Below are 18,767 nucleotides of genomic sequence, written 5' to 3'. Positions count from 1 at the left end.
AGTCTAAGGGCTTCCCTGCAAAGCATCCACCGACCATCCATCTCCATGTTTATAGGAGTAATCCTGAGAGAAACAGGATCAACATAAAATCCTCACCATGGCCCTAATGTCCTCAAATCAGGCACACGGTGTCTCCTGTGGATGTCACCTGTGGCAGGGGGAGGTCACCTGCGTCCCACCGTACCCGGGGTGGGCGCAGCATCCTGTGAACCTGGGCTGTGTGCGTGCCTTTCCCAGGGTGGCACAACAGTACTGGGATGAGCGTGATGTCACTGGCTGTTGCTTTATTAAAGCTAAGCAGGAGCAGTGACAGCCCAAGCTGTGTGCCTGGGCAGGAGGGTGACAGCTACAACAAACCCCGGGCCACAGCAGCGCCCGGGGGTCGAGGAAGGAGGACTGTCCCCAGACAAGGCACAGCGGGAATGCCATCCCCATCCCAGCAGCACGTTTCCCTCGCCCGCCTGGCAGGGAAGGCGATGGGGGGTTGTTGATCTCGAGTAAACACTGCCCGGTTGAGTAATCGGGAGCTGCCTAACCGGCCAGCTGCCGCCGGCGGGCGAGGGGACGCCGCTTTGATTCATGTCCTCACCCCCCCTGCAGCCTTTCTTGTCTGGCTGTGCTGGGAGCCATCGGCCGGATCCAGCTGTAGCCCCGCGGCGCGGGCTGGCGTGCGGCTCCCGCGCTGGCCACGTGCACCGGCCGGCAGGAAAACAAAAGCATCTTGTGTCTGTGCGCCCCGAACCCCCCCGTGCCCCCCACCCGTGCTGGTGCTGGTGCTGCTCCGACCGGGAGAGGCAACAGCGCTGAGTCTCTGTCCTGCTTCTTCTCTTCCAGGCGTCCTCTTCGTCCCTGGAGACAGCCGCCACCAAGCCTGCGGCCGGTGAGTCCCGGCACCGAGTGGCCAGCGCTGGGGAGAGCCCGGGAACGGGCAGCACTGTCCCGGACATCGGCCAGCGGACGCCTTTGGATGCGGAGGGTGCGGACGCTGGAGCCACAAGTAGGTGATACCGGGGGCATACAAGGGTACAAGGCTGCCACTCCCACGAGATGTCCCCTGTCCCACTGTGGGGTGACCATCAGCCCGATGTGCTGCTTGGGACTCCCGGTGAAGGCTCACACCGAGTGGCTTGGGGTTGGGATCCGACACCCGCAGCCCCGCCGGGAAGGTGACCCCGACATCTGCCTGCCCGCCATCCCCGGGGCCGTGAGTCAGGCTGTGGGCGCCAGGGAGAGCCACGGTGTTGGGCTGGCTGTGCTGGGGAGCTGGGGGGCCCCCGGGGCTGGGATGGACCGCGGCTCCAGGGACTCGGCCGCCCTGTCCGTCAGGAGCAGCAGCATTTTTAGGAGAGGTATCATGCGTGCTTCCCGCCTGCCGCCTCCCTGGACCGGCTTGTTTGCCAGCCCTTCCCGGCGGGCGCGCCGGGCCGTGCTGTGCCGGGCCATGCCAGGCTCCTTTGATCCGGTAACAACCGCCGATGCCGGTTCCTGGCGTTGGGCTGGGAAGAGTCAGGAACCGCAAGGTGCAGCGGGCAGGAAGCTGGGGCAGGCAGGGAGAGCCTGCAGGGACAGGGAGCTGCTTGGTGGTGGGGATTTGTGACCCCTCACATTCCTTAAGAAGGATATTTCTCAGGAATGCGGTGGCCCATGTCACCCATCGATCAGCCCCATAGGGATCTGGCTGTGGTTTGGGGACCTCGCAAGGCACTGTGTCCCCCGGGGTGGCGGGGGCTGGGATGCATTTACAAGCTGCTCACAGCCCAGCTGGCAGTGGTGCGGAGGCAAGCTGGGAGCCGTGGCCTGGAACGGGCCCGCTGGAGTCAGCCCGGGATTTATTACCCTGCCAGTGGCTGCCGGGCAAAGGTGACAGTGACTAATGGCTTGTTACACGCCTGCCACATCTCATCTGCGCACCGCGTCCGGCTGCTGCGCTCCCAGCCCTGCTGTGCCTGCGCTGTGTCCCTTCCTGGGGGGGACACAGGGGTGACCCCCCCTTTGCTCCTGCGGGGACCTCGGCCAGAGAGGGTGACAATGACATCTGGACAGCTTGACATGGGATCTATCCCCGTGCTGAGCATGGAGACCCGCACTGTCAGCGTTCCCTGTGGCCAGGCAGAGCCAGGCTGGCATCTGTGGGAGCACCTCCACATCTTGGGAGTGGTGACACATCCCAGGGTGTCCTGAGGAGCTTCATGTGACACACGGGACTTCCCAGTGCACAAAACCCCTTTGTGGTTGCCAAACCATGAGCCACAGCTCTGCCAGCACGGTGTCAATCCCATGCCAGGGTGGCTGGGCTGGGATGCCGAGGGGATCCTGAGTGTGTGTCCGGATGGATGCTGACGGAACCACAAATGCATTCACCAGGAAAATTAAAAAATTAACAGGCATTGGCTCGCTCTAGATTAGTAAAGGCAGGAGATAAAAGCGGCTCTTTATACCTTGTGAGAATTGCTGATAAGGGCATTTGTTCCTCTGTATTCTTTAAAAAGAATGCAATAAAAATTTAAAATAGAACGGGAAAAGGGAGTTGGGGGGGGAAGCACGAGGAGGGTGGGGGGGGGAAGCACGAGGAGGACTGGGGGGGGCGGGCAGCAGAGGCAACGCGACAGCACCGGCGTGGCGGGCACCAGGGCCTGTTGGAGGAAGAGGAGGAGGATGGAGGGGATGCAGAGGTGAGGGTGAGCTGGGAAGGGATTTGGGTGTGTGTGTGTGTATGGTGGCGTGGTAGTTTGTTTGGGGACAGCTGGGTGTCTCTCTCGTGGCCTGTGTCTCCTACTGCAGAGATGCCAGTTCATGGCTGGCAGTGCCAGGGTGAAATTCCTCACTGGAGCCTCCTTCCTGCCCGAGGGAGGTGGGGGGTCCGGCCTGTCCGAGCCAGCTAAGCCTGTCTGGCACGTGGAGCTGACTGGTGTGGCCGGTGAATGATGGGCAACTTCCTCCTGTGCGAGTGGGCTGAGCCCCACCCCACTGGTGTCACTGGTGTCCCCAAGCCCAGGTGATGGTGGGGTGGCACAGGGGTGACCACCACCATCCCCACCTGGGAGGGACAGTGATGTTACCTCTCCCACACCTGGTGCAGGGGGTGCCTGGGGCACTGGGGTGCCCCGAGGGGTCTGCCCTGGGAACACTCCTTATTTCTGCGGGGTCTGGGCTCAGGACCACCCTGTGTGCTCACTGTGCTGGGCCACGCTGGCACCCCTGAACCCCAGGGTATTTTGGAGCAGTTTTGGGGTGGGGGGGGTCAGAGGCCTGGATCCCACCCCAACCTCTTACCCCCATCAGTGCCTGGCACAGGCATCCCCCCATCTCTACATTTGGGGAGGGATCACCTGGCCATGATCAGCAGTGACACCCCCATCACCCTAATTCTTGCCACGCTGCGGGACCCCCCGCACTGGGAGAACCCCAATTCCCGGTAAATTAGGGGGGGTGGTCCCAGGTGGGCGGTTCCTCCCCCTGCCCAGCATCGCTGTTTTGGGAGCCCCCCGTGCGCGGCTCCCGGTGCCCGCCGCCCCCGCCGCCCTGCCCTGCCCTGCCCTGCCCGGCCCGGCCCCCGGTGAGTCACGCTCCAGCCGTGCGGCTCTCGGGGCGGCGGGCGGGCGCCGAGGGAAGCAGGAAGCGGCGGGGGAAGGCTCGGCACGGCTTAGCTCGGCTCGGCTCCGCTCCGCTCCCTCCGGCGCTGCCCATGGAGGAGCGCAGCCCCCGTTGGACGGCGCGGCCCGCGGGTGAGTGACGCTCCCCCCCCTCCCATGGGGACCCCTCAACAAGCGCCGTGGGGAGGGGGCAGCGGGGTCCCCCCCCCGCGTGGGAGTTGTGCTGGAGGGATGGAATGGGGCTGGTGTGATCCTGCCGCTCGCATTTCACCCCACCCAGACCCTCTGCTGGTCACCCGGGGATGGGGGGACCCTGTGGTTTGGGGGACAGAGGTCACCCTGGGGCTGAGAGAGATCGTGATGTGGGGGATGGAGGTCACCCTGGGGTTGGGGGACCCCATGATATAGGGGGTGGAGGTCGCTCTGGGATTTGGGGGCACTGTTGTTTGGTGAATGGAGGTCACCCTGGAGTTGGGGGACCTCAGGGTCTAAGGGGCAAGAGGTCGCCTTGTGTTTAGGGGAACCCATGGAGGTCACTCCGGATTGGGGAACCCCGTTGTTAGGGGAACAGAGGTCACCCTGAGTCTGGAGGAAGCCGTGTTTTGGGAGACCAAGGTCACCCTGGGGTTGAGAGACCCCACGGTTGCCCTGGGGTTGGGGGTCACCTTGGAGCTGGGGGACCCCACTGTGTGTGGACTGATGTCACCCCAGAGCTGGGGGCCCCCATGACATAGAGGGTGGTGGTCCCCCTGAGCTTTTTGGGGACACTGTTGTTTGGGGTATGGAGGTCACCCTGAGGCAGGGGGACCCTGTGGCCTGGAGCATGGAGGTTGCCTTTGGCTTGGAGGTCCCTGTTGTGTGAGGAGTGGAGGTCGCCCTGGTGGAGGGGTACCCCATCATGGTGGGGACAGAGGTCACCCCGAGCTTCACGTGCCCTGTGGTGTTGTGGACAGAGGTCACCCTGGCCTTGGGGGACCCCGTGGTGTGGAAAATGGAGGTTGCTTTGGAGTTGAGGATCCAGCTGGGGAATGTTGTGGGGAGATGACACCCTCTGGGTTCTGTGCCCTCAGGGTCTGGGGCCAGCTGAGGTGCTCAGTCCCAATGACCCACATTCCAGAGAGACCCTTGGGGTCATTTCCCACGGCTGGCAGGGCACCCAGTGGCCCTGACCTTGACCCTTTCCTTGCCTTGCTGCCTGTCCCTCTCTCGATGCACACAGGGTGCAGTGTGGGGCCGTGCCTCAGTTTACCCACTCTCCACTGCTGTATATCCAAATTTCTGGACGCTAGAACCGCCAGAGCTGGGGAGGGACCGTGTTGCTGATTGAGCCGGACGCGGGGAGCCCGGGCACCGCACCCTGTGCCAGGGTGATGCTGCGGCCCTGGCGTCTCACCTGCCTCCACCTTTATTGCCCTGCTCCACTCCATCCCGGCTCTTCCAGCCCTGCCTGTGCTGCCTTGCCGTGCCCTTCACCCTGAGGCTGCCAGCTCACCGTGCCCTGCTAGCGCCTGTGTCTGCTTTGCATGGTGACATGGGTGCCAGTCCCCAACGGGTGACATCTGTCGAGCGCCCCATCCGTAGCATTTGTCCCCAAGCCCTTGGCAAGCGCCCACTGCCAGCCCTTGGAGCAGCAGGGGCGAGTGCCCTTCATCCTCATCCTCCTCCTCCCGTGGCTGGGGGCACAGAGCCGTGGGGGTGGGTGCCACGAGCAGGATCCAGATCCAGGGAGGGAGTTAATGGAGGGAAAAGGCAGCGGGAAGCCAGCGCCTCTTCCTGCAAGGGCGCGCGTGCGCCGGCGAGCACCGGGGTGAGCCCGTGTGGTTTGTGGGTGTGAGCGAGGCGAGCGTGCGCCCGGCTGCGTGTGCTCCTGGCAGCCTGTTTGTGTAACCTGCCAGGGCTCTGACGGGCACAGCGGCCTGGCACGGCTGCCCCGCTGAAGCCAGCGGGTCCCACAAGGCTAAAAAAAAATCAGCGTGCGGGGTGGGGGGGGGGGGGAGCTGGCAGTGAGCACGCTGTGTGTGTGAGTGTTGCACAACCCGCGGGGTGTCAAGCGCTGCGCGCTGAGCGCGGTGACCCCTGGCTGGGGGCGCACGGGGTGTGCGTGTGCCTGCACGTCCCGCTGGGGCTGCGCTCCTGTGTGTGTGCACACACGGGGCCTGTTCTGGCCGGTGCAAGGGGGGGTGAGCGTGTTGGCTGCAGGGCAGGGAGCTGCAGAGAGGAGATGGTGGCTTTGGCGGGGGGCCAGGCTGCCGGGGGGTGCAGGGGGGGTGCCGAAGGACGCAGGACAGTTTATTCCTTCCTGGCACGCCAGCAGCTGGGACAGGGGTACAGGTTGGGGGGCAGCTTGAGGAGGGGGTGTTAGTTTTAATTGCTGTTCTTCTGGTCTCCCAGCCCTCTCCCTCACCCTGCTGTCTGGCCTGTGGGAGGTTGAGGCTTGGAGGGGTTTGTTCCTGGGGGCTTTGTGCCTGTGCCAGCCGTGTGGGAGACAGTGGTGCTCTCCCCCACATCAGGGCACGGTGCCATGGGTCACACCTCTGTCCCCAGAGCTCCGGGTGTAAGGCCTGGCCTCACTGTGGCAGGAGCAGATGTCCTCTGCCACCGACACCCAACCCAGACCGCCATGTGCTGGCAGTGCTGGGGTGCATCACCCACCTGTGGGGTGCTATGGGGCGGCCCCACCGAGCCCCAAGAAGGAGCAGCCAGGACAGAGCTCTGCCTGCAGCGGCCACCCGGGCAGGCTGCCAGGGGGATTGCCCTTGAACTGGCCCTCGCCATGCCTCATGCTTCATACCCCAGCTGCCCCACATCCCCCCCACGTCCCCCCAGCCCAGCACCCCTCTGCGGTTGCACCGGGGGGAGGGAGGAAGCACCCCAGAGCTCCCGCGCCCGTAACGGCGGCCGCCTTATCTCGGGGCCTTCTGGGCCCCCCCAGCCCTTATCTGCCACAGCCGTTGGCCATGGCTGGGCTCGCAGCCCCCCCTCGGCCCCCCTCAGCCCCTGCGGGGTCAGCCCTTGGGGGCGGCCGCTTGGCAGCCTGCCCCCTCGATCCTTTTTGAAGTTTCAAATCCATTTAAGTCAAGAGGAGGGAAAGTTATTGCCTCTAAAGCCCCTTGCGTTGAGCAGTAAATCCTCTTTGCTGGGCCAGCGCCGCCTCCGAGCACCCGCGGGACCAGGGGGTGACACTCGTGGTGGGGGGGGTACAGTCTGGATGCGTGTGTCCCCAGCACCCTACAGCAGAGTGTTTTGTGGCTGGGAGGGAGTGGGGACCCCAAAACATCATCAGCATGGGGTTGGGGTTCCTTTGAAACCCCCCGGCTGAGCAGGCAAGAGCATCACTGCTGCTTGCCCACCGTTTGGTCACCCTGATTTGGCCCAGAAAGGGGGTTCCCCTTGTGACATCAATACCCCGGTGTCCCCAGCAGTGTGGCACAGCACCCCCCCTGCTGCCGTGCACCCTCTTTGAGGCTGATGGAGCAGGAGCTGGATGTGCTGCCGGCGCGCTGCCGTGTTTTATTTGATTTCCCTTCTCCCGAGCTGGCAATATTTAAATATTAATGCCTGCCTCTAATTGCTGGGTCAGAGGAGCGGGGCGGCGCGGGAACGGGTGCAGGGGCGGCTGATTTTTGTTGTCTCGGGGAGTGTTTGCCGAGGAAAAATGTTTGTGCACACACACATAATTTTACTCCCTTGGGATTTACTTGGCCTTGGGAGTGATGCGGGAGGGGGAGAGGCTGAGCTGTGATGCCACCAGGGCCATCATTTTGCAGCAGGGCACCCACCCCCCTCATCCGGGGGCCCTTCTCCCGCGCCCGCAGAGGGATTGTTAATAGCAGGGGAGAGAGGGGGGTGTTTTATTTTCTCTCCGGGCAGCGCGGCGTCAGATGCTTGCGTGCTGGCTTCCTGTAATAAAGCGACCGCCGGCGCGCTTGTCACCTGCTCTGTGTTGTGCTGCCAAGCGCAGACATGCCGCTTCTCGCTGCGGGCCCTGGCGTGCTCCCCGCCACCGCCGCCGCTGCCGTGCCCGCCCCGGGCACTCGCCCCGTGCCAGCACGGCAGTAGCAGGTGTTTGGGCAGGGTGTGCTGCTGCCTGTTGCCACATGCCCCGTGCGGGTGGGGGCCGTTTAACTGTTCCTCACCGCGGCCGTGCCCCCTTTGATGCCCTCCCTGCTTGGCACTGGGGTGCCCTTGCTCCCCTGTGAGCGTTCCTCAGTGTTTGGGGTGCGCCGTGGCACAGCCGGCCCACAGCTGCAGGCAGGTGGCTCTGGTTGTCCCCAGCTGTGACACGCAGGGGGTTGTGCAAGCTGTTTGGCACTGCTGTTGCCCGCTGTGCTGTGCCGTACCGTGCCACGCAGCTGGCTTGGACACCAGGCCACTGCACACAGTGCTGTGTAGTCACCTTGGACTGCTCGCCGTGCCATGCTGTCCCTTTGCCAACACCTTCCCAGCGCTGTTAGGGGAATTTTCCCCATTGGGAAATCCCTCTGCTCCCCTTCGGATCCCTCACTGGTTTGTCACCCCCCCCCCGCAGCCGTTGTTCCTTGGCTGTGCAATCTCCTTCCTCCTGCCCTCATGGCACATGAGCTGTCCTGGTTAACCGGTGTTTGCTGGGTCCTGCTCCTGTTAACCCCGGCCAAAGGAATTCTGTACCCTTGAACCTGGCAGGGAGGCTCCTTGCAAGGGGCTAACACGGGGTCTGCTCCCCACAGGCAGCCTGGAGCGTGGTAGATGTGGGGTTTAGGGATGAATTACACCCAAATATCCCCCGTGGAGGAGGCAGGCTGGATTTTCCTCCTTCCCACCCGCATCCTGCCCCACTCCAGCCCCAGCTCCCGGCGCTGCCTTTGTTTCCGCTGTATAACAAGATGATGGGTTAGGGTCAAGCTGCGGGTTCATAACTTGTTGGAAGACTTTGCTGAACAATAAAGGTGTCTGGCTTTATATCTGCTCGTATTTTATCCGTGCCACGGCCTTTCCCCAGCGCCGGCCGGGATTTACGGCGGGGGATATTTGAACGTGTCGAGGCGAGCCGGGGAAAGCCGAGGCCGACCCCCTCCCCACGCCTTTGCATTCAGTGCCTGGGCGCTGAAATATTTACCTTCCAGCTCCTCTGACAGTTCAAGCCGTCTCGTGAAGCAAAGGTTATTGAACTGCGAATGTTATGACATTACATTTTTGTGTCTGCACTTTCTAGATGCGTGATGCAGCCTGAATGATAAGTGATCTCGGGGTTAAGGGTGGGGTTTTTTTTTTTTTTCCCTTTCTGTTCCTTTCCCTCCCTCCCTGCTCTCCTCCCTGAGTTGTCAGCTCTGCTGGCGCTTGATAACGTTCCCTTTTATTGCCCTGCCTTTGCATTCCTGCTGCTGGGCTCCCTGCAGTTGAGGTGGGTGCTGGGAAGGCAGGAGAGGGACATTTCCAGCTCAGAAGCCTGGCTGCCTTGGCGTGTGCCTCAGTTTCTCTTAACCCTCATGCCCTGAGTGGTGACCCATGCCAGCAGCCCCTGTTCATGGTTAGTACTCCCAGTATAGGGAAACGCTGCATCCTGTATCCCACCAGGACCATAGAATCACAGGATAATTTGGGTTGGCAGTGACCTCAAAGCTCCTCTCATTCCAACCCCCTGCCATGGGCAGGGACACCTTCCACTAGTCCAGGTTGCTCCAAGCCCCATCAAACCTGGCCTTGCCATGCCGTGGGGCAGGAGGTGATGCCCAGTGTCACTGGTGCCAGTCTGTGCCATGGTGCCCATCTTGAAGCCTCATGAGTGCGATTTCGGGTGATGCTCTCTGGCACCCTGCCTGTCAGGGCTCTGAGCATCTCATCAGCTGTTCCCACTTGAGACAGCATGCTAGGTGGCCAAGTGGCCAGGGGGACACATGGAGAGGGGGACAAGTGACAGCAGGCCTGGGCTGTCCCTTACACACTAGAGGGCAGCAATAAACTGGCTCAGTGGGCTGTGCTCTGTCCCTGGGGGCATTGAGGGGTCTGACCCCCCAGATTTGCCCTGGCACAGTGAGTTTGCAGCAGGGACACACTTATTTTTCAGGGCTGCTTAAACAAAACCATTGCAGCACGATGAGGGCCCTCCAACCACTGGGACCTACAGTATCATTTCATCCCAAGAGCAAATTAATTAAGTCATTCCATTAAATTTGGCTGCGTTCACTCTCGGTGAATCACATCTACACCCCCCTTCCCCTCTGGCTTTTCCCTGGGCTCCCCCTCCCTGCTCTGCTCCCTGCTGGAGTCAAGATCTCACCCTGTAGATTTCCATGGGCTCAGGGCTGGCCGAGCATCCCGAGCATCCCAGGTCGGGGCAGCTGCCAGCACTAACAGAATCCAGCTGTGCTGCCGGGCGGGCAGGGGGGCCACGGGGAAAAGGGGAAAAAAAAAAAAAAAAAAAAGAGGTCAGGGCCCGGGAAATTAAATGTTCATAAATGTAGGCCCGAGCGCTTAAAAAGTAGGGCAGTGCCATTAAATCTCATTAAAGTTTAATACCTATCAGTGCCACTTCAGGCAGCCCTTGGACATTGCTTTAATTTGATGGGTGTTAAGGGAGAATTATCAAATAATTGTGCTGGCTGGGGACTTGCTTTTATCATGTTACATGGAAAGCTCTCCCGGCTTTGTGCTGCACATCAAAACAGTGGCGGGTAGGTATTGTTCTGGGGAGGGGATGGGGGCGGCTGCAGGGGGGATCTCCACTGTCCCCATCGCCCTCAGCAGTGGCAGAGGGATGAGGGACACCAGATCAGGTTGTTACAGGGATTAGTTGCCTCAATGATCAGCTTTATCTGCCCAAATTTAACCTGTCTGCCCCCAGCAGGGGTTTGCTGCCTCAGGCTGGCATCCTTGAGGGTGGCATGGGGACATTGTCCCCATGGGTTCTGCCATTATCCCTGTGGGCCCTGCCAGTGTTCCCAGGGGTCCTGTCACCATCCCCCCGAGTCCTGCCATCATCCCTGTGGGCTTTGCTGGTGTTTGCCACCATCCCCATGGGTCTTATTGGTATCCCCAAGGGTCCTACCATCATTCCCATGGGTCCTGCCAGCATCCCCATGGGTCCTGCCATTGTCTCCATGGGCCCTGCCAGTCTCTCCATCAGTCCTCCTGGTGTGCCCATGGGTTGTTCCCATGTCCCCATGGGTGTCCCAATATCCCAGCAGAGTTGTGCCACTCTTCCTCCCCTGTTTACCCCAGGATGCCAGCGTGAGGCCGTGGGTGCTGCTAATTAATACTAATTTTTGGAGAGGCTGTGGGGTCCGTGAGGAATTGCAGATGGGAGGAGCCGGGGATGGCCGGCTCCGTGTAGAGGCGAGGACATGGGCCTATGTATTTTTTATAGGGTGCACCCGAGGTTATTTTTATTTCTTTCTATTTCCTTCCTCCTCCCCTCGCTGTAAAAGTCCCTGTTGATAAAGAATTAGTGCCAGGTCGTTAGTCCTGGTTTTTATGAGATAAACCCGGGCGCAAGGTGCTGTCGTGTAAACGCCGGGGCCAGGGGAGTGCAGGGACGGGGAGAGAGGAGCTGCTGCCATGAATTATTCAGCAGCGCCTGATTTCACATTATTCTCACTGATACTTTTACAACCTGTCAGTAAATAAAAAGATTCTACATTATTTATAGAAATGGACCCGAATTGGGTAGGAGAATTTACTGTTGCTATTATTAGGGGCTGCTCAGCACCACGTTAATGAGAGCCGGGTGATGGCAAACGTGGCTTCCCCGTGTCCTTCCAGGTGCCACCTTGCTCCCCAAGGATCTCTGTGTCTCCTGTCTCTTACTGCTGGGGCTCCACGGGTTTGGGCTGTTTGAAGGGGGATATCTCCTTCCTAAGGGATGTCTTCTTCCCTGGGACATCTTCCCAATGATGCATCCCTATAGGTGATGCCTGCCCCGGGATATCCATGCTGTGGAGGTCACCTTCCAGGGGATGACATCTTCCCAGGGATGTCTCCTTCCTGGGGACATCTCCTTCCCAAATATGTCTGCTTCCTGGGAACATCTTTCCCAGGACTGTGTCTTCCTGGAGACATCTTCTCAGACACATCTCCTTCCTGAGTATCACATCTTTGCAGGGACATCCTCTTCCTGACACTTTTCCAGAGACACCTCCCTGTGAATGACACCTTCCCAGGGACATCCTTGCGGGGGATGTCTCCTTCCAGGAGATGTTATCTTCCCAGAGACATCTTCCCATCCGCAACTCCCTGTGGATGACGCCTTCCCAGCAATGTCCCCTGGCTGGGGACATCTCCTTCCAGGGATGTCTCCTTCCTGAGCACCTTCCCAAAGACAACTCCTTCCTGGGGACATCTCCTTCCCACATTTTCTCAGGGTTATCCTGGGGATGTGTCCTTCCCAGGGACACCTTACCAGGGACATCCTCACTGGGGATGTTTCCTTCCAGGGGATGACATCCTCCCAGGGACATCTCCTTCCCTTCTTCTTGGGAAACATCTTCTTGAGAATGTCTCCTCCCTGAGGACCTCATTTTTAGGAGCATCTCCTTCCTGGCGACCACTTCTTCCCAGGAACTTCTTCCCAGGGATGTCTCCTTCCCAGGTGCCAGCCCTGGGACACACATCTCTGCCAGAAGAGGATGCTTTCCAGCCACAATGCAGTTACATTTCTGTCCCCATCCAGTGAATTGTTCCCACATCCCTCCTGGCTCTGCATCCCACCCTGTTGCAGGAACTCCAACAGGAGGGGCTCCACTTCCAGCCTGTCCCCCCCTTTCCCATCATTTCCCTGTCACTGGAACGGGAGCCATCCCACCCACGCACCCGCCAGCCCCCCGGATCCCATCTGGGCTTCCCACATCCCTGATGTGACAGCTCCAGGGAGGTGGAAAAGCATCACACGGGGTTGGGAAGCCCCGAGGAGGTGGGGGGGGGGGGGGGGGTGGGGAATGCCGGGCTGCTGGTAAACCAAGGCACGGCAGCAATGGAAAAACCAGGAGGAAACCCAAGCTGTAATGGTTTGTCTGCGGTGTCCTAAGGTGGCTGCTCCCAGGCTGCCGGTGACAGGTTTATTGGCAGGCAGGCCGGGCTGGAAGGATTGTGGGCTATTTACAGTGCTGGGGCCGTGACTTTGCGAGCAGACAGTTAACATAAATTCACATGATGGATCAGTTATCACTTCATTGAACTGGTGGCGGATCCATTGAAGGCTGTGCAGTAACATACTGTTTCCTGGCTCTGCGCAGCGCTGGGATACATTAAATACACTTTATTTATAGCTTACCATTGCTGCACTGTGGGCAGGAGAATGCAGCTTTTGCAACTATCATCTAATTTTATGATGAGCATTAAAGCAAGGCCTATAATTTGCACCTTTTTATTCATTAGACACTGGTGCAGCCATAAGTCAAGAATGCCCAGGGATTTAGATGCAGATCCAGAAGATAAACTATTGACAAGCCAGATGTATTTTTACATTAGTGTGCCTTTACAATAGTTTATGTTGAGAGTGGAATATAAATTGCATTATTAAATACGAACCACTCTTGTAACCGCTGCTCTTCCTGTGTCTGTGCAGGCAGGGTGGGATTCGGAACCGCAGAGCACCGAGGCTTTGCCTAATGGCTCCAGGTTGAGGAGAGGATTGTTATTTTGGCTTGTTTTATCCGTGGATGTGCTGATGCATCAGAGCAGGGGTCTGTCTCAGCACTGTCCCTAGGAGGAGGCGTCCTGAGGGATGAAGAGATGTGGGATATCAGAGCAAAGCCGTCCCAACCACGTGCCCCAAGCAGGGACCTCGGCTCGGCCGCTGCCACCCGGCCAGCAGCGAGTTAAATCCTTTTGTTTCTGAGGCAATACAGTTTATATTATGAGCATGAATAAAAGATGGTTGTGCTAGGGGTAGCTGTCAGGATCTTCGCCGCCTATAAAGGCTTCTACTGTAGCTTGACAGTAAAAGACTGTGTTTGGGGACTGATGTGGTTTCTCAAAGGAGCTAAATAAATAAGGGACGCTTATTTTTACACCAGTAAAGGCTGCTGGAAATTTAAAGCCCTGTTTATCTCGCTGAAATCACGGTGTTTATTGTTATCTCATGGAGGGGGAATTTGCATGTTCACTAATAATTAACCCAACCCAGCGCTTCTCCCTCCCGTACGTGCGGCAGCCCCGCCGTTATCTGGGGGGAGGAGAGGCTTGCAAATCAAATGCAAATATTGACCCTGCCTGGGCCGGGCGCTGCGGTGGCCGGGTGCTCCTGGTTGCCATCCCACGGCCACTGCAGGGACAGGAGGGCAGGATGGAGGGGCTGGGTGCTACTATGGGACATGAGAGGGCTGATGGGAGCCATCCCCATGGCCACCCCATCCTTATTTCTGCCCTATTCTTACTGACATCCCATCAACACTGATGCCTTTCCGTATTTCCCCCCCATTCCCATCACCATCCTATCCTCATTTCCACCCTGTTGCTATTACCATTCCATCCTTATTTCCATCCTATTGTCGTGGCCACCCTATCCCCATTGTCACCCTCTGCTACCCTGTTCCCATGGTCACCATGTTGCCACCCCATCCTTTTTTTCACCTCATGCTCATTGCTGTCCCATGCCCACCCCATCTTCATTGCTACCCAGCACCCACTGCTATCCTATGTCCATTCCTGTCCCCATGCCACCCTGTCCCCATTGATACCCCATCCATATTCCCACTCCATCTCCATGGCCACCCTTTCCCCATTGCCACTTCATCCTTATTTCCACCCTTGTCCTATGGTCACCTCATTCCCATTACCATGTCATCCCTACTGCCACCCTATCCTTATTGTCAGCTTGTCCCTATTGGCACCCCATCTTTATTTCCACCTTATTTCCTTTGCCACCCCGTCCCCATGGCCACCCCATTCTTATTTCCACCCCATTCCTAGGCCACTGCATCCTTACTTCCACCCCATTCTTATGGCCACCCCATTCCTATGTCCACCCCATCCTTTTTTCCACCCCATTTCCACGGCCAACCCATTCCCATGGCCACCCCATCCTTATTTCCACCCCATCCCCGTGGCTGCCCATCCTTATTTGCACCCCATCTCTGTCCCCACCCCGTGCCCACCCCTTTGTGGCGGGTGCTAACAGGCGTCCCGTCCCGGTTGCCAGTCCCCGTGCCACCAGATGCTGCCGCTCCGTGTCACACCATCATGTCGCTAGCGGAGTGTGGCGGGGAGAGCAGTCGGTGCCTTTGTTTCTCCTGCTCTCCGCACAGCTGTCACTTCCAGTGATCAGTAGAAAAATCATCACCCCACCGGATCATACATATGGAACGGTGTCTGTGCGGAATATTTATTGTAACATGTGTCGAGGCCGCGCCGGTCATGAGCCCCGGGCTGGGCTCGTGCTGCACGGGCCCCAGAAGGATGCTCCAATCCTCCCTGCTGGGGAGGTGTGGGTGTCCCCACGACGGTGTCCCCACGGCGGTGTCCCCACAGTTGGGGGACTCGGGGCTAACTGTGCTTGGTGGCCTCAGGCTGTGCAGCATCCTCTGCCTCGTGGGGGACTGGGAAAGTGCTCCCTCTCCCAGCCCGTCCCCACCTTGTTCCCAAAGGATGTCTTCAAGCTAGGGGAGCAGCTGAGGTGTGGGGGTGTGCAGAGCTACAGCTGGTAAAGCTGCAGGGGAACAGAAGCCCGGGGGCTGCCCCTTGCTGGGGTCACCTGTGGGGTGGCCTTTGGGGTCTCCACGGGCAGGAGGCGAAGGCGCGCGGGCGCCTTGGCCCCGTCAGTGTCTCCGGGAGCTCTCTCCCATCTCTGGAGCTGTCAGCTCGGCACCTTTCATGTGTGATGGGTAAACAGCGTGGCGCGCCTGCCGGGGAAGGCTGTTGGATCCCTGCTGGTGCTAAAGCGGCGTCTGGCAGGGACGGGGAACGTGCCGTCGCCTGCGCGAGGCACGGCGGACGTGACGCCCCGCTGGGGCTCCGTGCAGCTTTTCCTGATGGAGAGCAGAGCCCCAGCCACCCCCGTGTCAGGGTGAAGCTGTGCTGATGGGATCCGTGGTATTCCCTGCAGGTGTGCCACTCCCACCACCAAAAACCACTTCCCACATCCCCATCCCGTGCGCTGGTGGCTGGTGGGGACACAGAGCCCCCCTGTGCCCCCTCTCCGTGCGTTTTCCCTCTCCGGGGTGGACAGATGCCGCGCGGGCAGGACGGGGTCACCGGGTCCCCCCAGCACATGGCTAGGGGAAGGTGTTGCCAGCGCCTTTTGGCACCCGCTGCCACACGAGCGCGCTCCTCTGACAGCTTTATCAAGCCTCCAGACTTCCCAATTCCATTGTTCCTGACATCTGTTTCGGTAAGTGATTAATTGCAATTAGTGAACGGTTTGAAAGCCTGTGGAAGAATATTCAGCAGAAAACTCGTCAAGATTAATGAGTGGTGGCAGTTGTCAGAAGGGCTGCTGCCTCGCCGGGATGCGGCGGCGGCAGGGAGGTGCGGGCGGCTGGGCGAGTGGGATGCACCCCTCCCCTTGCCCGTGTCCCCCCCGCCCCCCCCCACAGCGTATCCCCCCCTCCCGGAGAATAACACGGGCTGATTTTTCATCCGAACGCATGAATTATCCACTAATGCGCTATTAATAAAGCGCTGTGGAGTTTCACTGAGATTAGGTCCTAAATCATGCAGAATGAATTTTAATCAGTCCGAAAGACACCGGTGCTAGCCACTCCCGGGGACCTGCGGGAAACCAGCCTGGATCCGGCCGGGATCTGCTGCCAGAGCAGCCGCGCCTGCACCTTTGCCCCCGTGCCATGCCGTGCTACGTGCGGGTGGGGACAGAGCCAGGCACCTTTGTGCGCTGCTGCCATGGCAGGGGGGTTGCTGGGTATGAGCTCTGCGGGCACAGCCGGCTCTCCAAATCCTTGCCAGCGGGATGGCAACTTGTGAGGTGGCACCTGACCGTGGTGCCCGGGGTGCCAGGAGGGAGCATGGATCCTCTGCGCCGCTGTGCCATGCCCAGACTCCCACAGGCCCCGCATTTTGGAGGAATCACTCCTGCGGTGAGATTCCCAGGTCTCTGCAATTTGCCTTTCCTCTCTGGTTGTGCCCCCAGCTCGCTGCAAGGGACCCCTCCGAGGTGGTGGGGGTTTGTGGGGGTGCCGAGCCCGGGGGGTGACACACCCACAGCCCCGGGGGAAAAGGGAGGGTGCGACATCTGCTCCTGCAAATTGTTTGCCTTGCCGAGGTCAGGGCGGCTCGACAGCCCCAGGTCCTGCGAGCAGATGGCTCCGGCATGTTCCCGGCCGCGCTCCGCTGTGCCGCACCCATGAAATTCCCCATTAACTGGCTGTGACCGGAGGGTGGAGGGGGAGGAAGCATCCCTCACTCCTTCTGCGCTCAGCCTGGGAACACACACAGCCTGTGTGTGTCCCTGAGGGCAGCAGGGACTTGTCCCCTTGGCCAGGGAAGGGGATGGCCCCCATGATTTGCATGGCCTCACTAACACAAGGGGGCTGCGGAGCAGCCAGGGCTCATCGCCCAGGTGCTGGGGGCGCACCCACGTGCTGTGGGGAGGGAGTCCCCATCCCCATCCCCCCTGCCAGCCTGTCCCCGTCCCATCTCTTTGATTTATTGCTCTTTTGGCGGAGGGCAGGGGTGGCGGGGGTCGCCAGGGACTGGCAGGGGTCGGGAGGTCCCGCCGTCGGCCGCCCTTTGTTGGTGTCCGGCACAATGACCCGGCGCAGGCTGTTTGCTCGGCGCGCTGGGTAATTACCGTGCCGGGCAGGATGGGGAGGTCAGGGCCGATGGAGCCGCCGTGACCCGCCGCCGTCGAGGCCCTGTGTGGCAGCGGCTTGTCCTTCCCCTGTCACCATCTGCTCGGAGGCGGCCGCTCGGAGCGGCGGGGCTGCGGCGCTCAGACGGACGGACAGATGGTGGTGGGTTTGAAGAGGTAGAGTGTGTACTTTGTTCTGGAGAGCTTGGAGGGAAAAAAAAAAAAAAAACATTAGAAGGAGAAAAAGACAGGGAGAAGAGAAGGAGGGGACATCCTCCTGTGTCCTCACCGCCTGCCACCGTGCCACTCGTTGTAGTGGCGATTGTCACCGTGCCATGGTTGAGGCTGTGAGTGCTGGCACCGCGGCGTGCTGCAGTTGGAATGACAGGGAGATGGGATGGGTGGTCACTGCCCCTCTGAGTGTCCCCTGTGCCACCGCCCTAAGGGTTGTGGGGGGTCTCCGTGGTGTTGCCAGGGATGCCCTTATCCCGCTGCATCTCTCCAGGGCCTGACCCCAGCGTGCTGCCCGCCGGCACTGCACGTCCCCGCCTGCCAGCGGTGCCAGCCAGGCCGGGGCTGATGCAAGCGGCATTCCCGGGCAAGCCCGGCCGCTTCCCAACCGGCTGGGGCAGCCGGACCGGGGGGGGAGGCGCGGGCGTGGGGTCCCTGCAGCGGTGCTACGGACGCCGGGCACAGGCAGGGCGACACGGCGTCTCCCCGGGGCGCTCCTGACCCGCCGGACCCGCTCGGGGAGCGGCGGCGTGGGTTGGAGGCTTTGGCTCCGGTGCAAGAGGTGGGGCTGGCCGCCCCTGCCGCCTCGCCGCCGCCTGTTCCAGCGGCGCCGGGGCTCCGTGTCCCGGCATCGCCTGTGCGCAGCGGGCCGCGCTCGACGCCCATGCAACGGTGCCACGGCGGTGCCTGCCCCGTGCCCGCGGGCAGGGCGGGGGTGCTGGCACCGCGTCCTGGCACCCGGCTGGCTTTGCTGGAGTGTGCCGGTGTTGTGCCATACAACATGGGGGATTTTGGCATGAGCAGGTGGGGCTTGAGGTCACGAAGCGCGCGGCCGGGAGTGGGGATGTGAGTGGGGCTCCCTGAGGAGGGATTCCCATGGATCTGCGAGTCCCTCTTCCCAAGAGGCTGAGGGTTTGGGACCCTGCCCGCTGCCCGCCACCGTTGCAATTCTGGCTTTGCTGCCTTTTAATTATGGCCCGCGCCAGGCCTGGCCCTGCGTTCCACTTCATTACGCGATTGTGATCGGGGCAGCTCCTCCCTCCCGGCTGACTCCGCTGGATAATTAGGTGTGTTTTCTCCCGCGTGCAGACAGACACTTAATACAGCTTTAATCACCTGCTCCAGCGGCTCCCACCCACCGCCCTGTGCCCGCTGCTGCCGCTGCTGCTGCTGCCCACAGTCCTCCCAGCCGGGTAATGACAGGCTGCGGGTGCCCGGTGGAACGC

At 60.5% G+C, this 18,767-nt stretch overlaps 1 protein-coding gene across 5 annotated transcripts in view; it reads left to right on the top strand.

Annotated features, from left to right (window-relative positions):
- Nucleotides 1-857: 857 nt before the first annotated feature.
- Nucleotides 858-18,767, top strand: part of GSE1 (Gse1 coiled-coil protein) — a 63,959-nt gene continuing 46,049 nt past the window's right edge. For 4 of the 5 annotated variants that reach the window (XM_088172114.1, XM_088172111.1, XM_088172112.1 and 1 more), the window contains exon 1: nucleotides 3,571-3,725. In XM_088172114.1, the coding sequence (XP_088028240.1) occupies nucleotides 3,686-3,725 (40 nt within the window). In that variant the 5' untranslated portion in view covers nucleotides 3,571-3,685. Of the gene's footprint in view, nucleotides 998-3,570; nucleotides 3,726-18,767 lie in introns of those variants that run through there. The other variant, XM_088172115.1, reaches the window with a different exon arrangement.

The sequence above is a fragment of the Sturnus vulgaris genome, chromosome 12 (genome assembly GCF_052056855.1).
Source record: "Sturnus vulgaris isolate bStuVul1 chromosome 12, bStuVul1.hap1, whole genome shotgun sequence".
NCBI lineage: Eukaryota > Metazoa > Chordata > Aves > Passeriformes > Sturnidae > Sturnus > Sturnus vulgaris.
Note: the sequence above shows the minus strand (reverse complement) of the source record. Positions and strands in the feature narration are given on the sequence as shown.